This window comes from Porites lutea, chromosome 13 (genome assembly GCF_958299795.1).
Source record: "Porites lutea chromosome 13, jaPorLute2.1, whole genome shotgun sequence".
Lineage (NCBI taxonomy): Eukaryota > Metazoa > Cnidaria > Anthozoa > Scleractinia > Poritidae > Porites > Porites lutea.
In genome coordinates, this window is record NC_133213.1 from 6,967,896 (window position 1) to 6,988,165 (window position 20,270).

Genomic DNA, 20,270 nt, shown 5'->3' on the forward strand with positions numbered 1-20,270 from the left:
CTAGTCCAATCGATTTGTAAACGCGTGGGAAGACGCCGAACAGGGACTAGGGATGGCGATGTCTACCGTAGCGTCCGAGAAAAACAGGGAAATGTTGTTTATCGGCAACGTGTTTTACAAACACTGACATCTCTGCGTGTTGTTTCAGTACTGTTTTGAAGGCACGGCAGTCCTGAAAATTGCAAATATTAATCCCCAGCAGGAAGCCACACTTTCGCTATGGAAAAAATTAGTTCCCCAAGAAAGCGCCGGAAATGGAGCCTAGGTCTTGGTTAACACCTAAAAGGCGCTTCGCCTAACGTGCGTACGGAGTCACACTAGCCGGGAAATAAAAAACGCAACCATAAGTGAGTTTAGTACCTTCCTTAAAAGTAGCAAATCTAGGGAACACTTTCTTTTACGGTGAACTCTTTTTTACGCTATTTACGGCTAACGGTTAAATTTTTTAAATTTTTACGGCTATCGGCTAAATTTTTGGCGGTTTTACGCCTATCGGTTAACCCTATTGAGACCCTCATATAAGCCCCTCCAAAAATAAGCCCCTCAAAAAGGGCATTTGAAAAATATAAGCCCGGGGCTTATTTTCGGAATTTTAGGGTATTTTATTATCATGAACATCTTTATCATGGCAAATTTGTTGTCTTAATTATTTTCTCCATGCATATAAATTAAAAAATTAGTGAATGTTTCAGACTCTTATTGACTGCCGCGTGTGGACCGTTTACTTATTGACTCGAACTTCGTCAAAAAAAAAAAACATTATCAATCTGCACCCCATGCATATTTTGAAACTCTGCCAACGACCAAGATAACACCATCACAAAAGAATATCGCTCTTACCTTTTCAAAAGCATTTAGCTCTTGAGTAGTCAAACAAACTTTCTCTGCAATCAACGTAGAAAATCATGATTTCAAAATCCCGGTTCATTTGCCAAAGGATCGGCCTATTAACTGAGAAAATAAGCTAAACATGTGGATATGGAGAAAAGCCAGATCACCTCTTTTCTGCTGAGCAATTTTCAAAGAACACAGGTGGGGGGTTTTCTCCAACGAATATTAATAAACTTGCCGACCGTCTTCGGTCTATGCGTAGCCATTGGTGACGCATTTGGTCTTTAATGCCTGTTATGTTAAATTAGTACAGGGGCACCCAACGACAATTTTAAGGAAATTATCTGTTCGGAAGACGATTTGAGGTCTAGAATTTTCGGATCATTTTCTGAAAAATTTCTTGCTTGCCTGCCTCTCCTAGGATTTTCGAACTTCATAAAAATCGTATAATTGCCCATTTTTAACGGATTTTTACCGTAAAAAAGTCACCTAGAATTTTCGGGAGCCTTTTTTCTGGCTGAAATTTTCGAAAACGTAAATTTTGATCCCTATAAGTTTCGGATCACTATACTTTCAGCTAGGAAATCCGAACAGATGAAAAATCTTTAGGGGATAAAAATAAGCCTTTATCTACCGTTTAAATACTAAAGTATGTTCAACAATGCTATGTTTATGTGGTTTTGAACTATATTCTCGTTGGGTGCCCCTGTTAGTACGCCTTAATTGTTTCAGCCTCTTTGCGAATCTCTCATTTTAAAATCAGTCTATTAATATTTTAAGATGTTTACTTTTTTTTTTAAGAAACATGTTTCATCTCTCGCGGGGTAATATTACCTCGACTTCCCATAGCACCTTTTAAACCGTAAAAGATCGTGAGACAATCGCGGTATCACGCCCAGAAAGTGTAGGAGGATTGCAGAGAAATGTTGAAAGGCTTTTTAACATACAAATTATCTAACTGTTGTGGTAACACGACATATTTGATCTAATTTTCAAACTGAATTCGACAGCACGAAGATGACAGCATGCAGCTGTTTAATTAATTTTTAACTTGTGTCTACAGCAGGTGGATTTAGAAGCATTATTAAGAGTCCTCCATGTAGGCGTTTTCAATATTATCACCAGTTTTGGCTGCTAAAGTGGTCAGATAGCGATGAGTTGAGATGCAAAATATGGCCTCCTTTCTTCGTGGTCAAAGCGTTCCCATTTTCTTGTTGTCATTGGAACTTTTCTTAGCTTACGTGGAAGGTAAGTGCTGCGATTTTAGTTCTTTTAATTAAAAGTTAAACGCTCCTGTTCAAATATATCTTTGGATTACTTTATATCATCATGTCTTGTTATACATGAACAAATTCTAATTTTCACAGAATGGAACGAGTGTGGTTATCAATTTTATCCACTGCACGTGTCTTTGGCTAATTTCTTTTGAGTCTGCCCCTTTTTGAACCATTTTCAATTATAGAATAATATATATATATATATATATATTAATACATTTTAAATTTGTATGCACCTATTCTCAAATTAAATCTATCTTGGCAGATTCGTTCTTTAACTTAGCTGCTAATTTATTCTTTAAGAAATGTCGCAATTTCTGCACAACTGGGTTTCAACATTCTTCTATCACATGAAACGCTTACCTTCTGCATGAATGCTCTTTGAATTTCTAAAATAAAAAAAACATATATTTATTACCCAGAGGGGTAATACGTACGTCCCGCAAGGATATTGCTGTTTCAGGTCATGATCACTTCTGTGATAATGAAGTCATTACTTAGTGCTTTCTTAAATTTGTTTAAGCACAAAATACTCCTATAGAGTGGTTTTCGTTTAAGTGTCGTAAAACCAAAACCAAAGTAATTACTCTGGCCAATCACATAGGACACAGACAATACCTTGAACCAATCAAAACTCGAAGTAATTACATGTGGCTGACGCAAAGCGCGGGAAAATGCATGCGAGCGCGTCACAATTGGCTTTGGTTTTACTTCTGATTGGATGAAAAAGTGGCGCGAATCTTTTAAGCCAATCGCATCGTGTAGAAAGTGCAAAACCAATTACTTTTCGACACTCAAATGAAAACCGCTCTATACTGGTTATGAAGATATCAAACAAGTGGAGGGGAGAAGTGACGGCGACGGCAACGAGAACGGCAAAGAGCAATAGGTTCAGATTGGCAAAACAACAACTTTGCACGTGCATCAGGCTTTTTTGTACATTTCTTAGCCGTCGACGTGAAACTTCCTAATTTCACGCGTCCACTTTATAAACTAGGTGGACACAACACAATTTCTTTTTCTTTTTCTTAACGTAAATACGGTCCTTTCGGATTTAACCCCAGAAAATTTAGCCAACATTTGACAAATTAATTCAAACTGAACGAGATCGATGAAGTCTGAAACAGTTTTACGTGACGTTTGCCGGCTTGTTGTCATCCAGAAATTTTGGCAACGTGACGTAACAACTTCTAATACTATATTGTCGCAAGTTGTAATAAATCTATAGCTCTTTGTAAAACCTCAGTGTCGCAACTTGTAATGAACTGTGTTGCACTTTGTAATAAAAAGGCTGTCGCAATTTGTAATAACTGTCCATTGCACTTTGTAATAAACGAAGCTGTCGCAATTTGTAATAATTCCATCGCACTTTGTAGTGAACTTAAATTGTTTTCTCTGGTCAAACATGCATGTCTTCCGACATAATTTTTCTGCCTTAATTAATCACGTGACCAACGAGAACCCATCATTGCTCTTGCTTTTATGAAAGACATGAAACTTCCTGTGACATGTTACCAAAAAAATTCATTTGATATATTTGAATTAAAAAATATTTAAATGACAAAAGCAACATTTAACTACAGAAAATTCATGAATAACCTGGCATTCGTCGTCCCAATCCATGTTTGCTTGCCACGTGACACTTGAAGTCTTCGGGGGTGGGGGAGGGATAATCCCATATACATGTATGAGCTAGGTAGGTAAGTACGCCCTTTCCCTAGATCCGCCACTGTACAGCCCTATAAAATTAAGGATACTAACGCAGTATTACCATCTTTGTCCCCCCTTTGCAGCATATATTTGCCCAGAGCAAATTTGATCTATTTTTTTGTGCAGTGTTTTGTTCATGTGCGTGGACGGATGTTGACTGTTTCAGGTGAATGTCGAGAACTGCGGTTTCCAGCTTCCTTCTCCTTTACCGCCAAACGTCTGCAGAACCACGCAATAAGAACTCAGCAGGTCCCAGATGTAGGTTTCTGCGAGATACTTTGTTTGTGGGAATCTAACTGCGTCAGTATTAATTTCAAAGAGAAAACAAGGAGCTGTGAGTTGAACAATGCAACTCATCGAGGGTATGGTTATCACCTGGAGGACGATGCCGACTACGTATACCATGGAGCAAATGTAAGAGTATATCATAAAATTTAGACTTACATTTAGATTTAGCCAAGCCAAAAGCGAAGCTCTCGTGGGAATTTTGAAAAAATGTCTGTCTGAAGTAAAGTTTTTTAAGCCTGCGATCAGTTGAATACCATAACCGGGCAGCGGAAAAATTAAATAAAACACGTCACCTCAATGAATTTTTCACCTGAGCCTGCGATACAGTCGTGTGACACTGGTCAGCAGATACCCTATTGTGACAGCTGTCAATAGACCATAACATGGATGCGAGCAAGTAAGGCATTTCACATCCGCTAACATGAACAAGCGGAAGTACGAACGGACGATTTTGACGGAACCAAATTTCTTGGATGCATAGGTTGCATGATTACCATTTACAAAAAGTTTCTAAAAAATCCAGTTGGATAAAGTAAATGGAACAAAACGTTTTGGATAGTTCCTGCGGACAATTTCCAGGAGCAACGGAACACCTGAAAAGGTAGTCCTGTTTTTCCCGACGGAATATTCCAAACGGAAATTCGTGTTCCCTTTCTTAAGAGTCATCCTTGATACCAGCTTCAAGGTCGTTTTTCAGCAAATGGCACTGATTTGTACAAATGGACAAAGCGGTTGCAGGACGAAATTTCCAAGTCCTGAATTTTGCTTACCAATTGCCTAAACTGTGGACCGATAAATCACTAACCAAATTTTCGTACCCATGGTGCTGCACTATCAAGTACGCCACAAGATTCAACTGTAAAATGTTTACTGGTAATGCCCTCACCTAGCTTCTGACGCACGTCCTTAGAAGTGCGTTCCTTTGGGACGATCTAGATCAGGATCACTGATCCGTGATCACTCGGATCATGGTAGATCAAGTGAACCGATGAATCCTTGTCCAGATTGGATTCATCGGTTCATTTGATCTACCATGGTCTGAGTGATCTCGGATCACTGATCCTGAACCGGATCATCTCAAAGGAACGCACCCTAGGACTTTGGGCTGGCATAAACGCTTGGCAAAGCCCTGCCTGGGAGGTTTGGCCTCACCCTTCCGATTTCAACTGAAACTATATATTACTTATTAACCGAGAGTGAGGTCATTACAGGCAAATCTCAGACCGCGAGGCCTTGATCTATTAACCGAGCGAACGCAACGGCAATACATCAAGGCCGAGGTCTGAGATTTTCCTATAATGACCAAACGGACGAGGTCAATTAGTTATATATTATATGGCCTTTTCATCATGGACCGCCTCAGTCAGCATGCGATCATTTAAAACCAACAACTGGTCAGCAAATAACAAGTCACCTTAATGAGTTGTACACTTGAACCCGCGACACAGTCAGGTTACACTGGTCAGCGGATGTCCTTTTTTGACAGCTGTCTGTATGGCCATAGGAATGTCCACTATTGTATATGCCTTGGAAACCTAGTTAGTAATGCCCAGTCATTACAAGAAAACAGCCGATCAGAGCGCGCATACTATTGTAGCCATGTAAAAAATTAGCAGAGGCTTTTTTTGAAAAAGTGCCCCACTTAATACCTACACGTTCTTTCCTGTATGCAGATCGGATGCAGAAATAGACAACAGCATGTCTACTCGGCAGATTTAGTCAACACAACGGCAAATGCGAACATGATAGAGCGCGGAAAGGTGAAAGGGAACTGTAGAGCTTAATTAGCCTCTTACCATGGGTCATTTCGGTTTTTAGATCTGCGCGAGTCTACGTCACTGTCGTCACATTGTCTAATTTGCCATATCTGCCGACGGTCCTTTGATTGTGGAGGAAATTTTGGCATGTCTTCCCCAGACAAGTTTCACTTTGATTACTTAGATTTGCTACATCATTTAATACCTTTTCATCTCATTCACCGTTCATTTGTTTCTTGAAAGAGTGCTTGTGACGTCAATCCATGCCATAACAATTCTACCTGCCAGTCGGGATTTACAGACCAACGGTATCGTTGCGTATGTACGCCTGGTTTTACCGGCGAAGATTGTGGACAGGGTAAGAAAACATGAATTGAAAACGATCTTGTTTTTCTACCATTCCTTCTCACACCATTACCTGAAGGATGCTGCGGATTAAGAATTATTTTAAGGGCCAGCTTTGATTTCGTCTTTGTTAGGCAAAAGAAGTAAAATAAAGCTAGGGAGTACTCTGTATGAACCCTTGCTCACAGCTTTGTGAGGTCGTCAGGACGAACGAAAGCGTACCTGGGGACAATTAAGGGGGCAGAACAGACTCGTACCCAGACGCTATATATGTGTTTTGGGGTGAGAGAAGATTGGGGTTCAGGTTGAGGCGCGCGCGGGATATCATGGGTAGCTTTTCGCTACTAGTGGGCTATAACATATAGCCCAGTAGTAGCTCAACCAATCAGAACGCAGCATTGATAATAGACCACTAGTTGGATTTTACTAATGAGGAATAACTAGAATGATTGAATCATACTTCTCAAACTCATTAATAATTCATAAAGAAAATTCAAAGGAAATTAATGTTTAATGAGTGTTTGGATATCAGATGAAAAACTGCTCATTTTTGCATCCTTAATTTCTCCTTCAAAAATGATTTTGTTTGAGAAGAAATATCAAACATTCGACACAGTGTTTCATCACCAGATGAAGCACCTCGAAGTTCGTCAAAAATACTCCGCTGCGCGTCGTATTTTCAACTCTCTTCTCGGTGTTTCATGTAATATATCAAACATGAGATGCAGTGTTTCATCACCAGATGAAACACCGAGAAGAGAGTTGAAAATATAGATAAATATGGTAGATGGGTTGAAAGGATTTTCAAAGCATTTAAAAAGAAAAGAAAACTAACTATCTGCAAATATTTCAAACATGTCTGAAAGTGTTTTGTCTGACATCGAGACGCTCATTGACAATCTATAGAAGACGAGTGGCAGTGTTTCGTCTGATATTCAATCACCGAGATTTAACAAACACGCACTATATCCCAGCACTGACTGCGTGTGTTCAAAAACGGATGGCAGAATCTCGTGTGATATCCAGACTCTCAGAGGTGATATATCAAACAGATCAAGGAGCGTTTCGTCTGATATCAGGAAAAAATGAAAAGTGAAACACGAATCACCAGTGGGAGTGTTTCATCCAATATCCGGCCACCAGTGGAAATACATGTATATAAAACACGAGTGGGAGTGTTTCAACTGATATCAAGACACAATTGAAGTTTTTAAAAGGAGTCGCGACCCATTTTTCCCGTCGATTTTGATGTTTCTGAATATTGGTTGAAACACGTCATTTTAGCAGGCGCGTTTTGATATAGTTCCTCAAATAATCAGCTCTATTCAAGTTTTAGAGAAATTCATTCTTCGAAGTTCGAAAAATGCTATGACGATCAATATTCCATTTCTTTCTTTCTCCTCCATGTGTTGTTAACGAGTTTCAGAGACGCCACCTAGAATTTATAAAATTACTGTTAATCGTGTGTTTGATTTTGCTGCATTTAAAGAATATAAGCAGGCATACATTTCGTCATATTTTTTAAATGCAATAAGATGAACATAATCTGTTGCTCATTTTCCCCAGCTTACGAAACCGTTGGATGTTATAAGGACACCGCAAATCGAACAATCTCAAGTTTAGAAGGACAGGACCCAATTTTAGATGGACCATTCACGGAACGAGAAAACGCCATTTCCAAATGCGCGTCGGCTGCCATCAAAGCGGGTTTCATTATTTTTGCAATCCAGGATGGTGGTCAGTGTTTCTCTAGTGCCACAGCACCGCGAACGTTTGACAAATATGGAGAATCAAATGATTGTCAGTCTGATGGGGAAGGAGGAAGGATGGCCAATCACGTTTATTACATCAAAGGTACGATATAATGGTCATAGAAAAAAAAATACCGCTCCGGGTAGGAGCATTGCCATATATGGACTAGATAGGTTTATTGTTCATTCAAAATATTTCGCCGTCTCTGATTGGCTCCAATCTTCCGGCCATTTTTTCATAAGCGACTGGCGCTTACCATATTTGGAAGATGCGAGCAATGTATCATCGATGCGATGGTATATTTAGGTTGTTCGATGGTATATTTACCTGAAATCGAGGCTGCTTAAGTGATAATAAACTAATAAACGGCTTTCTCGGCTTTCCAAAAAACCGAAGACTAAGTCTTCAACAAAGTATACGAGGATTTATGCTCACTTTACTAGAACTAAGAAATATTTTGAATGAATAATAAAACAACTATTGAATTGGGCTTTCGTATGATGCGAAGAATTATGCTGATCTCGGAGGCTGTTCAGGGGCACCCAAGGACGGTTTCCTCCTAAACGCATTGAAAAGTCTTTTTATGCTATCCAGAGTACTTTTAGATCTCTAGAAATGTATTCTTAGCAGCGCTATAAAATTTGCATCTGTTCGGTCATCCTAGGGGAACTTGATGCTTTTCGAAATTACAAGAGGGTCTCAATGGGGTTAACCGATAGGCGTAAAACGGCCAAAAATTTAGTCGATAGCCGTAAAAATTGAAAAATTTTAACCGTTAGCCGAAAATAGAGTAAAAAAGAGTTAACCTTAAAAGAAACTGTCCCTAGATTTGCTACTTTTAATGAAGGTACTAAACTCTCTTATGGTTGCGTTTTTGATTTCCTGGCTAGTGTGACTCCATACGCACGTTAAGCGAAGCGCCTTTTAGGTGTTGACCAAGACCTAGTCGCCATTTCCGCCACTCGCTCGGGGAACTAATTTTTTCTATAGCGAATGTGAGGCTTCTTGCTAGGGATTAATATTTGTGATTTTCAGGAGGTCGTGCCCTCGAAACACTAGTGAAACAACACGCAGAGATGTCACTGTTTGTAAAACACATCGCTGATAAACAACAATTCCCTGTTTTCCTCTGACGCTACGGTAGACATTGCCATGCCTAGTCCCTGTACAGGGTCTTCCCACGCAATCTCGGTCAAGGCATTTCGGTTGCGAACTCGCTCGGACCACGTGATCCGAAACGCATTAGCCGCCCAGAATAATGAGGCCTACGGACAAGGCAACGGCAGACAGTCGTTCCGTACAGTCCTTCGCTATCATTAAAAACACTGGACACGGGAATTTTGTTATTGGCCGTTTTCAAGCTAGAGCTAGAAATGGATTATCCATCTGACACTAGTCTGTGTACAGTCGCGCCCTCCCCACATACATCCCTTCTCCGATTTTTTCTGAGGGGAGGGGGCGGCTGTACACAGAACGGATAATCCATCTTCAAACTGTCCGTCGAAATTGACGGATAAAGTCAGGCGGATTGTTCATTCAAAATTAAAACTATTACATTTTCAAATTAAGAAGTATTACCTATCTGACGCGAATCATCAAATGAGCTCCTGGGATAACCCGTCTCACAAGAATAATCCGTCTCTGGTGTGAAAACGACCATTTCTGTTCTAATGAATGTCGCGCCCCGGCCTTGAGTTGGGCGTTTGCGTGTCCGCTTTTGCTTTTTCACAAAGATTATTTTTAAATTGACTATTGACATTTCTAAGTGTAAAATAATATTAGAAGTGAAATACTTTATAAAAAGTATGATCTATCAAATGTTAAAATTTTTCAAAAGAATAGCTTGTTTCATCCCGAGATGATCCGAAGACCTTTATTTGGATTTAAAAATACAAAAAAAAAAATGTTAGTTAATATTTAACTTTTTGAAACAAAAAAGTTAATTTTTAACTTTTTTGTTAACCGTAACTGAAAAAAATTAACCGATAGCCGTAAATGAGCCAAAATTTTAGCCGATAACCGTAAAAGCGACCACCCCATTGAGACCCTCTTACAAGGGTTGCAGTGTTATTTTTCCGAAAATTTTAGATGCAGTTGAACGTGTTACGAAAGTGAGAATTTTTCTTGTTCTTCTTTCCATCTCATTTTTGAATCCGAAAATTTTAGGTTTTCTTTTTTTACGAAAATTAGCCAAACATAAGGGGTAAAAGATTAAAAATTACACTTCAGAAAATAGTAGGGATTTTTTTAGATAAGCTTCGAAAATTGTACCTGAATGGAACGCTCTTCTACAATTTTTTAGCCGTATTCAACCAATAGAATGTTCTAGGCAATATTTGCTTCTCCGAACAGATATTTTACAGAAAACAGTCGTTGGGTGCCCCTAGCTGTTATCCACCTCGGCCAATAACATGCTTCTCGACCCGCATAATTATTCACATAAACCTCAGCCTCATGCAATAATGATGTTTAGTGTACCATTCTGAGGGTTGTGGTTCTAAGCAGTTTAGTCTTGGATAGGGTCATAGAATTCAGGGCGTTTTGGTCGAGAACGGGGTATCATTTTCCAGGAAACTGAACAAATGGTTGATGATTTTAGTTTGGACTTGGGAAACTGCGCAATTGACACCCAAAAGATGAAATCCGAAAATTCAAATTTGCTGACAACTCAGTTTAATAGCAAAAGCGTCGACTTTGGTATTGTCTGGAAATAGCGACTCAAGAATGGGAAGGGATTTTGGGAGTTTTAATAGTCAGTTATAGGGTAACAAAAGTCAGCTAAACTAGATCTGGTCAAGAGTCAAGAGAGGGTCTCTTGATCTGTTATAGACTATAGCGGTTTCACGGTCCCAGCGGTATATCCCCCGATCGAAAGTAGCACCTTAAGATTTGCAAACTGCAACAATCATCGTATGGAATTAACCCATTTGCTCCTGGAGATTTTGCCGAGAAACGCTTTTTGAAGCTAGTCGAGTGTTTTTCTGGTCACTGTCGTGCTATAAAGAGCTACAACTTACCACAATCCGGTTTACAGGTCGTACCCTTCACGGCCTTCTGATCCAGATGCAAAATATCAGCTTGCGAAGTTCGGGTATGCGCAGAAAGCAAAATTTCCCCTCTTTTTTCGCTTTTCGGCATTTAGCAGGTTTCATTTTGGTGGAAAGAGTTTGTAGGAAAGCCTTTAGGATCTTAGGATTAGGTGAAAGGAAAGGTAGGTGAGCAAAGGAACAAGATTTTCATGAAGATTTTCAGGTCAATATTACATGGTTTTTTTGCCTGTTTCTCCGGTGTCCTTGACTGAATTGTGCTCATTCTGGTATGGTTTGAAAGATCTCTTCACTCTGCACAAGTTAGCGGACAAAGTCGTCCTTGATCGTTGAAACTGATGACGTCACAAGGGGTGGAAAGGACGTGGATCCGCAGGGCGGTTACGGGCGGTTCAGGGGCGAATGGGTTAAGCAGTAGGAGAGAATTTCGCGACACTACCAGAGTTGCACTGAACAATTGAAATCGCGGGATGGTAGGTGGGAAACAAGATCTCAAACATACTGCAGAACCTGATCGTCCAAAGTTTGATAGCGCTTTCCACCGGAAAAATTGCTATTCGGTGGATGAGTATTACGAGAACCAATTGTGCGCTATCCTTTGGATAGTAATTTATCCAGTGGATAGCACTTTCTACGTTTTTGACCGCAACTGGGACCAGATCTCTTTCTGTATAACGGCAAAAGTTTTGCTTACCGTATTTATTCGATTAACCACCCAGGAGCGCTTATTAAATTTTTGGACCTTGGGAGTGGGCGCTTATTCGAGGTGAGCGCTTATTCGAGGCTGGGCGCTTATTAAATTTTTGGACCTTGGGAGTGGGCGCTTATTCGAGGTGAGCGCTTTTTCGAGGCTGGGCGCTTATTAAATTTCCACCAATTTCAACAAGTGCAGGATGTTTATTTTGCAACAAAACAATAAATGGTAATAACAAAACGTGAAGATGTAACAAAGCAAGGCTTCTGTAAACTACCCCTACTCTGAAGAAAACTCTGTCTTCGGGGAATTCCCTTGATGTTAGTACTTATTCAATCTCATTGTAATCCAAGTGGGTGGGGTGGGGGTGAGCGCTTATTAACTTTTTCCGCCTTTAGGATGGGTGCTTATTTGGGGTGTGCGCTAATTCGAGGTTGAGCGCTTATTCGAATAAATACGGTATGTCAAAAGAAAAGTAGCGAATTAAATAAAACCTGAACACGTGTGGACGGGGCCTAATTACGCGAGATGACGTAGTCAGCCAGCGTCATAAATTCGGTTGCACATTCCTTTCGTATTTTTGGTTATTAATTAGTACCAACGCAAATTCCATTTTTCAGGATATGATAGCGTTGGATGCTACAGAGATACCGAAGATCGAGCAATTCCAACCCTGGAGGGGATGGATCCTATTTTGGACGGACAGACGTACCTTGCTCGAAAAAATGCTATTGCCAAGTGTGCGGTAGCTGCAATAAGAGCAGGTTACCGTATGTTTGCTGTTCAGGATGGCGGATGGTGTGCATCCAGTGCTTTAGCACCACAGACTTTTGACAAATATGGGCAATCTAACGCTTGTCGAGCTGATGGCGAAGGTGGACCTTTTGCCAATCATGTTTATACTGTAATATAGAGCACCTCTATGGGTACCTGTGTGCGTTGCTTTCGTCGCGAAACCCTAAGATCAAAATTTAAATTCTCATTTGTTACCCCTATTAATTTCCTACAGCAGTAGTGGCGAGAAGTAGATAAAATATCAAATAAATTAATCTTGGAGTGTGTGATCATGTCCGTAATCCTCATAACCACTCTCTTTTACAAAGCATTGAATTTGACAAGGAGAAATTTCATGCTGATCACTCTTAGGGCTTAAAGGGTTATCCTTTAAGATCGTCCTCCAACCAATAGCGATCGTCGCGACTTGATTTCGTCGGTATAGAGAGCCTCAATATAAAAGACACAGAATCGAATGTCTTCCGGCTCCCGGTCGGTTTAAAAGTTTAATAGTACGTACGGTCCACCGGATAATTCACTTTATATCCGGTTGATACGTATTAGGGAAACCAGTTGTGTTATCCACTGGACAGAGATTAAGATCAGTAGAGAATGATCTGTTGATTAACACCCGTAATAAAGAGAGCTTGTAAAAACTCTTGATGATCAAGTTAATAAAACAGTTACTACGTAGTTGATTCCAAACAAGAGAGAATTTTCTCTTGTTCCAAATCAGTAAAAAAAATTATCACTCATCACAAAGTTGAGAACAAATTGTAATACGTAATTAAATTCCATTTTACCGATACATACACGACCCAAAAAAGAATGATTAAAGAGTAAGGAATTTCAGAGTATTCGAATATTACATTTTGACACTTTTTCCTCTCCCCCATTGTTTTATAAGGTTTTTTAGTTCTACTAAATGCCAAAGTGATTTCGTAATTCGTGCTTTTTAAATACCCCCCCCCTTTTTTTTCTATTGGCACAACAGAGTGTGTAACCGCGAGCGACCTCTGGACCCTCTTTTAATCAGGCTAATCACATATGCACAAGACAAGAAAAAAAAAAAACGGATATTTTTTGTAAGAGCTTCGAGAGAGGTTTTATTAGTACTTACAATAAAGTCTTTTCCTGGCTTGGTTCAGTTAACTTGCGATGCAGCGGTAAATTTATAATCAATAAGTACATTAAAGCGAGAAAATTCATGTTCTCTTATATCGAGGATCATCGGTCTGCTATTCAATGACCACTGCTTTGCATATAGGATCGTCTGGATTTTGAGGGTATTTCTTTGACCAGTAAATGTAATGCACCCAGACATTCATCTTAGTGAACTTTGTTCGCTAAAAGTGAAAAAAAAAAAAAAAAGTGAGGGTCACATGCACCTTAGAGAAAGGAACAAACAAACAAACCTAATAATAATTTAATAGTAATAATTATAAACAATTATAATAATTATCAATCGTTATTTTCATAAACACATAATAGGATAAATTAAAGTCATCAAATAACGTTTCTGTTAGCATTTCCCTGTTTGAACAGAAAGTAAAATTACTTAATATATAATGAGGCACTGAAGAATGAGGCGGCCAATTGCTGTTATAATGAGTAATAAGTAATAATAATAATAATAATAATAATAATAATAATAATAATAATAATAATAATAATAATAATAATAATAATAATAGTCTCAGGTCTTTGTGGCCCACAGTTTTCGAGTAATTTGCCAAAACGTTTCACACACCTTAGTAGAACTTTGTAAGGAGATGCCACATGGTGTACAGTTTTGGTGCACCAATATGGCCGCCGGAAATCAACAAAAACATATGCAGTTCACTTTTTCTATAAAAACTCTTTCTTTTCACTCGAAAACTAGCATACGAGAGTATATACATATCTTCTAATACTTGAGATGGTTATACCGCTGAAAATCAAGAGGAGAGACAACATTCCTATTTTGTTGTCACGCACTGTGAAAATTCGGAAGTTCAAATTGCGGTATTTTCGAAATGAAACATGCTACGGGAATGAAAACTTGTGCAAAGATTTATTTTTGTTTATCTTTAACCTAGTGTAAATAAGAATTCGTAAAACTTCGCTATTTTGACTTTACAGTTTGATGACGTCACTGTGAAAACCATCTATAGAGTGTTTTCACATGACGTCACGGCGGCCATATTGGTGTCCCAAAACAATGAAACGGCGGCCATGTTGGTGTCCCAAACCAGTCCTGTGGGAGTTGAATTCCTTTCTTATGAAAACGCTTTCTTTTGTTTCAATAAATTTGCATAGATGCTGGCCACGTGAGTGAAAACACTATATAGCCGGCATCTTCGCCACGAGAAAAAACCGCTAGCACCCAGTATTTGACCGTATTTTTACAGTACTTGCGTAAACAGTCAATAGACCATTTTCGATATATAAAACTTCATACTTGGCTTTCAGGTTTGGGGAAATAAAGCAAAAGGAATATATTATTCATTTTTGAGCCTGAATTTTGATATATCGGAACTGGTCTATTGAGCATCACCAGCGATCGTTCAATGTTTCTCAAAACTTGAAATGTATTGCCATGCATTAGTTAATGCTGTAGACAAAAGCCATCCCTCTCATGCACTTGTGGTGCGAGATTTGCGACAAACCTTTTATGGCTTTGTTATTGGCGTACAAGTTCTCAAAGACATTAAAAATTAGTAGTTAATAAAACTTGGGAGGTATTGCATTTAGTTAATGCTGTAGACAAAGACCATCCCTCTCATGCACTTGTAATGTGAGATTTGCGACAAAATATTTTAAGGCTTTGTTACTGGCGTACAAGTTCTCAAAGACCTTTAAAATTAGCAGTTAATAAAACTTGGGAGGTATTGTCCTAAAAAGTCTTGGCGGGCCTCCTTAAGTCGATCATTTTATGGCTGCCTAAGCGAGAAGGCTGCTTCATTAATCCAATCCTGTGTTTTGATTGGTAACTTTGGCGGACAAGATGGACCAATCTTCCTTGATCCTGCTCGCTAATTTCCAAGAGTCCATTAATCGTGTTCAACTAACAGCTTTCATATTTTTAGCTTTCCTTTTCATTCTCATGTGTTTTGATTTGTTAGTCATTTCCTTTTTTCCTTTTTTTTCTTTTCGTGTACTCTAATTAGTGTAGCCAGCTCACTGCTATTGTTGATTAGTATGTTGTATAAGTCACTGTTTCAGTTACTAACTGGACTCATGAAGTATTTTACTATTTGTGGAACTGTTATTAAAGGTGACGAATTTTTTAGCAGTGGAGAATTTTGCAAAAATGGAAAAAAAACTTGCTGACTTAAGTCATATTTAAGAAACAAATCGTTAGTTAGAAATGAACTAAGTTGTACTAAGATTATTTCAAAGCATGCAATCGAGATTCCAGTTTACAGTCGGGAAAGTGAGCCGTGAAATTCGGCTGAAAATAGCTCACCCAAAAATAAGTTAAAAGGTGTCATGATCAGGGCGTGTGGCATTAAATTTAGGACGGTTCTAATGAGACCAGCGAAATTGGTTATTGTGCGACCTTCAGAGTAGAGGCTGGTGTGAACGAACTAGTCACTTGAACAAACGAAGCTTGTTGCCAAAATTATTTATCAGTTTCGATATCGCAAATGCAAACACCTTTCCAGGAAAGAAATTAATTCTCTAATACTTAACTTACTCTCCTTGATTATCCTGAAATAGCCTTTTAGAGGTGTTTCTAAGCCCTAATAGGACAATTGCATGATGACGTCATTTTACTACAACTACCAGAATCCTTCAGTTTGCTGTTTTCTTGTGCAAATTAAGGCTTTTGTTCTTTAAACCTCAGTGGAATTGACAAATTTAAACAAGAAAGTAAAGACGAAATGAATTTTGGTAGTTGAAGTCAAACATCGTCATCGTGAAAATGACCTATTGAAACTTGATTGCAAAAATTTTATGAACTGTGTTGTCAAGAACCAATGACATAAGTGTCTTTTTTTTGTAAATACTAAAAAAAAAAAACTGAATAAGCAAAAATCAAGTACCCTGTTTAACAGAATTCATAAACTTGCCACTCGCCATAGGACAATCGGTTATGATAATATAATCTCCTATGTGAAGTTTTACTAAATTGATTTTACCCAGAAACGACTCTGATGCCTTCAGAACCTTGGAAAATTTCTTTGGTGAAACTGAAAATTAGAACCTGAACTGGAAAAACAACTTTCTCCCACGTGAGAAAAAATGTTAGTCAGATTAGTTGACAGGTCAATAACTTTCGTTACTCAAGTCACAGACTGTTATTTGTGTAGTTGCAATAAGTGATAATACTGTTGGCCCTTCTTTTCGCATCTTTAACTATATCGCTACGTTAGTCTGTTATACCGTAAAATTCCTAAAATATGCCCCGAGGCTTACATTTTTCAAAGGCCCTTTTTGAGGGGCTTATTTTTGGAGGGGCTTATATTCGGAGAGGATTATCTATGGAGGGAAATTTGCGTTTCAGAATCGATTGAGCTAGCCTTTTAGTTGAAAGTAAATTTACTGTTTTTGCTTTGTTTTACTTTGTATTTGAGGGTAATTTTCTAAGTACAAGCCCCCGGGGGCTTATATTTGGAGGGGCGATTTAACGGAGGGTTTTTTGCGTTACGATTTTGGGGGCTTATATTTGGAGGGGCTTATACATGGAGGGGCTTATTTTTGGAATTTTACGGTATTTTATTATCATGAACATCTTTATCATGCCAAATTTGGTGTCTTAATTATTTTCTCCATGCGTATAAATTAAAAAATTAGTGAATGTTTCAGACTCTTATAGACTGCCGCGTGCGGACCCTTAATGAATCGAACTTCCTGAAAAAAACATTATCAATTTGCACCCCATGCATATTTTGAAACTCTGCCAACGACCAAGATAAAACCATCACAAAAGAATATTGTTCTTACCTTTTCAAAAGTATTTAGCTCCTGAATAGTCAAACAAACTTTCTCTGCACGTAGAAAATCATGACCGCAAAATCCCGGTTCATTTGCCGAAGGATCAGCCTATTAACTGAGAAAATAAGCTGAACATGCAGATATGGAGAAAAGCCAGATCACCTCTTTTCTGCTGAGTAATTTTCAAAGAATACAGGTGGGGCATTTTCTGTAATGAATGTTAATAAACTTCAATTAAGCTTTAAAACCTTGCCGACCGTCTTCGGTCGATTCGTAGCCCCTGCTCACGCATTTTTTCGTCTTGAATGCCTGTTATGTTAAAATAGTACGCCTCGTTTCAGCCTCTTTGCAAATGTCTGATTTTAAAATCAGGTCTATTAATAATACTTGAAGATGTTTCATTTTTTTAAACCATGGTTTAACAAACACGCTGCATTTCTCGCGGAGTGATATTAGCTCGGATTCCCATAGCGTCTTAAATTACACTGTAAAAGATAGTCAGAAAACCGCGGTATCGTGCTTAGAAACTATAGGAGGATTGCAAAGGCTTTTCAGTATACAAATTGTCTAACTGTTTCAACACATGTTTGATTTAATTTTCAAACTGAATTCGAACTTCGGTACAACACTATGTAGATAATAGCATGCAGCTGTTTAATCTTTAACGTGTGTCCACAGCAGGTGGATTTAGAAGCATTATTAAGCATTATTAGATAGGCGTTTTCATTATATATTGGAGTTTCAACTTCCGTTCACCAGTTCTGGCTGCTTAAGTGATGATGTGCGCTGATCGGTTCAGAAAGCGATGAGTTGACATGCAAAAAATATGGACTCCTTTCTTCGCGGTCAAAGCGTTACCATTTTGTTCTTGTCATTAGAACTTTACTTAGCTTACGTGGAAGGTTAGTTCTGCGATTTTAGTTCTTTTAAGTTAAACGCTTCCATTTAAATATCTTTGGATTACTTTATATCATGTCTTGGTTATATGAACAAATTCTAATTTTCACAGTATGGAACGAGCATGGTTTTCATTTTCATCCACTGCACGTGTCTTTGGCTTATTTCTTTTGAGTCTGCTCCTTTTTGAACCATTCTCAACTATGAAATAATATATAGATATAAACAGATTTTAAATTCATATGCACCTATTTTCAACTTAAATATTTTCTGTCAGATTCCTTCTTTAACTTAGCTGTTAATTTATTCTTTAATAAATGTTGCAATTTCTGCACAATTGGGTTTCAACACTCTTTTATCACATGAAACGCTTACGTTTTGCATGAATGCTCTCTGAATTTCTAAGATAAAAAAATATATATTTATTACCGAAAGGGGTTACGTACGTCACAAGGATATTGCTGTTTAAGTTCAGGATCACTTCTGTGATGATGAAGTCATTACTTAGTGCTTTTTTAAATTTGTTCAAGCACAAAATACTCCTATAGACAGTTGTATAGACTGGTTAAGAAAATATCAAACAAATAGAGAGGACAAGTGTGACGTCATGTTACCATGGTAGCAAAATATTTGGATCACAACAATAGCGAGCTTAAGCAACAACGACGGCGACAGCAACGAGAACGGTAAAAAAAAGCAATAAGTTTAGAATAGCAAAACAACAACTTTGCACCTGCATCTTGCTTTTTTGTACATTTTTTAGCCGTCGTATCATGACTATAAAAAAAACGACGTGAAACTTCCTAATTTCACGCGTCCGCTTTATAAACTAGGTGAACACAACACGATTTCTTTTTCTAGCTTAAATAAAGTCTTTTCGGATTTAACCCCAGAAAATTTAGCCAACATTTGTCAAATCAATTGAAACTGAACGAGATCGATGAGGTCTGAAACAGTTTTACGTGAGGTTTTCCGGTTTGTTGTCATCCAGAAATTTTGCTACCATGGTAACGTGACGTAACAGGAGCGGGTCCTCTTAGACTAAAATCATTAAAGAAAATAACAATTTACATGATATTGAAAGTTTAAAAAATGGTAAAAGTTTTAAAAAAAGTTACATGATAAAACTTTAAAACATGAGATGTACATCAATAAAAACTAAGAATCTAAAATCACTTAATAAATGATAAACATATATTTAATAACATACAGGTATGTAAGCTACTTTTCAATTGAAAACCAAGCGCTTCCAAATAAGTACCTTTCAAAATCTGTCCTGCTCTTGATCAGATATAACGCTGCTGAAAAAATTCCGCTCTTTAATTTCTCGTCACAAAAGAGTTGTCATCCATTCAGCAGAGCAACATGAGCTCTACGCTATGCTCTCTCCTCTCTCCACGGCTTAGTGTTTGTATTTTCATACATTCTCCGCCGTTTGAAGTCATTTCTGGTGCCAAAGTAAACCAGTTTCAACATAAACTGACTCTCTCGTTTCAGTGTACAACAACACAAACGTACATAAATGTTTCACGATTAACTACCCCTTTTATCCCCGATTTAGAACCCTATAAAATTAAGGATACCAATACAGTATTTACAATCTTTGTTCCCGTTTTTTGTAACATATATTTGTCCACAGCAAATCTGATCTATTTTTTTGTGCAGTGTTTTGTTCATGTGAGAGGACGGATGTTGACTGTTTCAGGTGAATGTCGACAACTGTCGTTTCGAGCTTCCTCCTCCTTTACAGCTAAACGTCTGCAGAACCACACAATAAGAACTCAGCAGGTCCCAGATGTAAATAGCTGCGAGCGCCTTTGCTTCTGGGAATCTAACTGCGTCAGTATTAATTTCAAAGAGGAAACAGGGAGCTGTGAGTTGAACAATGCAACTCATCGAGGGTATGGTTATCACCTTGAGCACGATGTCGACTACGTATACCATGGAGCAGATGTAAGAGTATATCATAAGATTTAGA

General features: G+C 38.3%; 2 protein-coding genes across 4 annotated transcripts in view; one reads left to right on the plus strand and one right to left on the minus strand.

The window, feature by feature from the left end:
- The first annotated feature begins 1,938 nt into the window (after positions 1–1,938).
- Positions 1,939–13,174, plus strand: LOC140923019 (uncharacterized). 3 transcript variants are annotated; one of them, XM_073373075.1, is made up of 5 exons: positions 1,939–2,079; positions 3,902–4,232; positions 6,107–6,221; positions 7,775–8,062; positions 12,322–13,174. In XM_073373075.1, exons 2-5 carry the CDS (start codon positions 3,969–3,971, stop codon positions 12,612–12,614), a joined length of 960 nt encoding a protein of 319 aa, XP_073229176.1. In that variant the 5' UTR covers positions 1,939–2,079; positions 3,902–3,968; the 3' UTR covers positions 12,615–13,174. The 3 variants fall into 3 exon arrangements, with proteins under 3 accessions (XP_073229176.1, XP_073229175.1, XP_073229174.1); XM_073373074.1 differs by having other exon boundaries at positions 3,945–4,232; XM_073373073.1 differs by having other exon boundaries at positions 3,985–4,232.
- A 410-nt stretch (positions 13,175–13,584) lies between these two features.
- The window catches only part of LOC140922302 (uncharacterized), a 69,884-nt gene continuing 63,198 nt past the window's right edge, over positions 13,585–20,270 (minus strand). Inside the window, exon 25 of the mRNA XM_073372300.1 lies at positions 13,585–13,821. Coding sequence (XP_073228401.1) covers positions 13,714–13,821 — 108 coding nt within the window. The 3' untranslated portion in view covers positions 13,585–13,713. The remainder of the gene's footprint in view (positions 13,822–20,270) is intronic.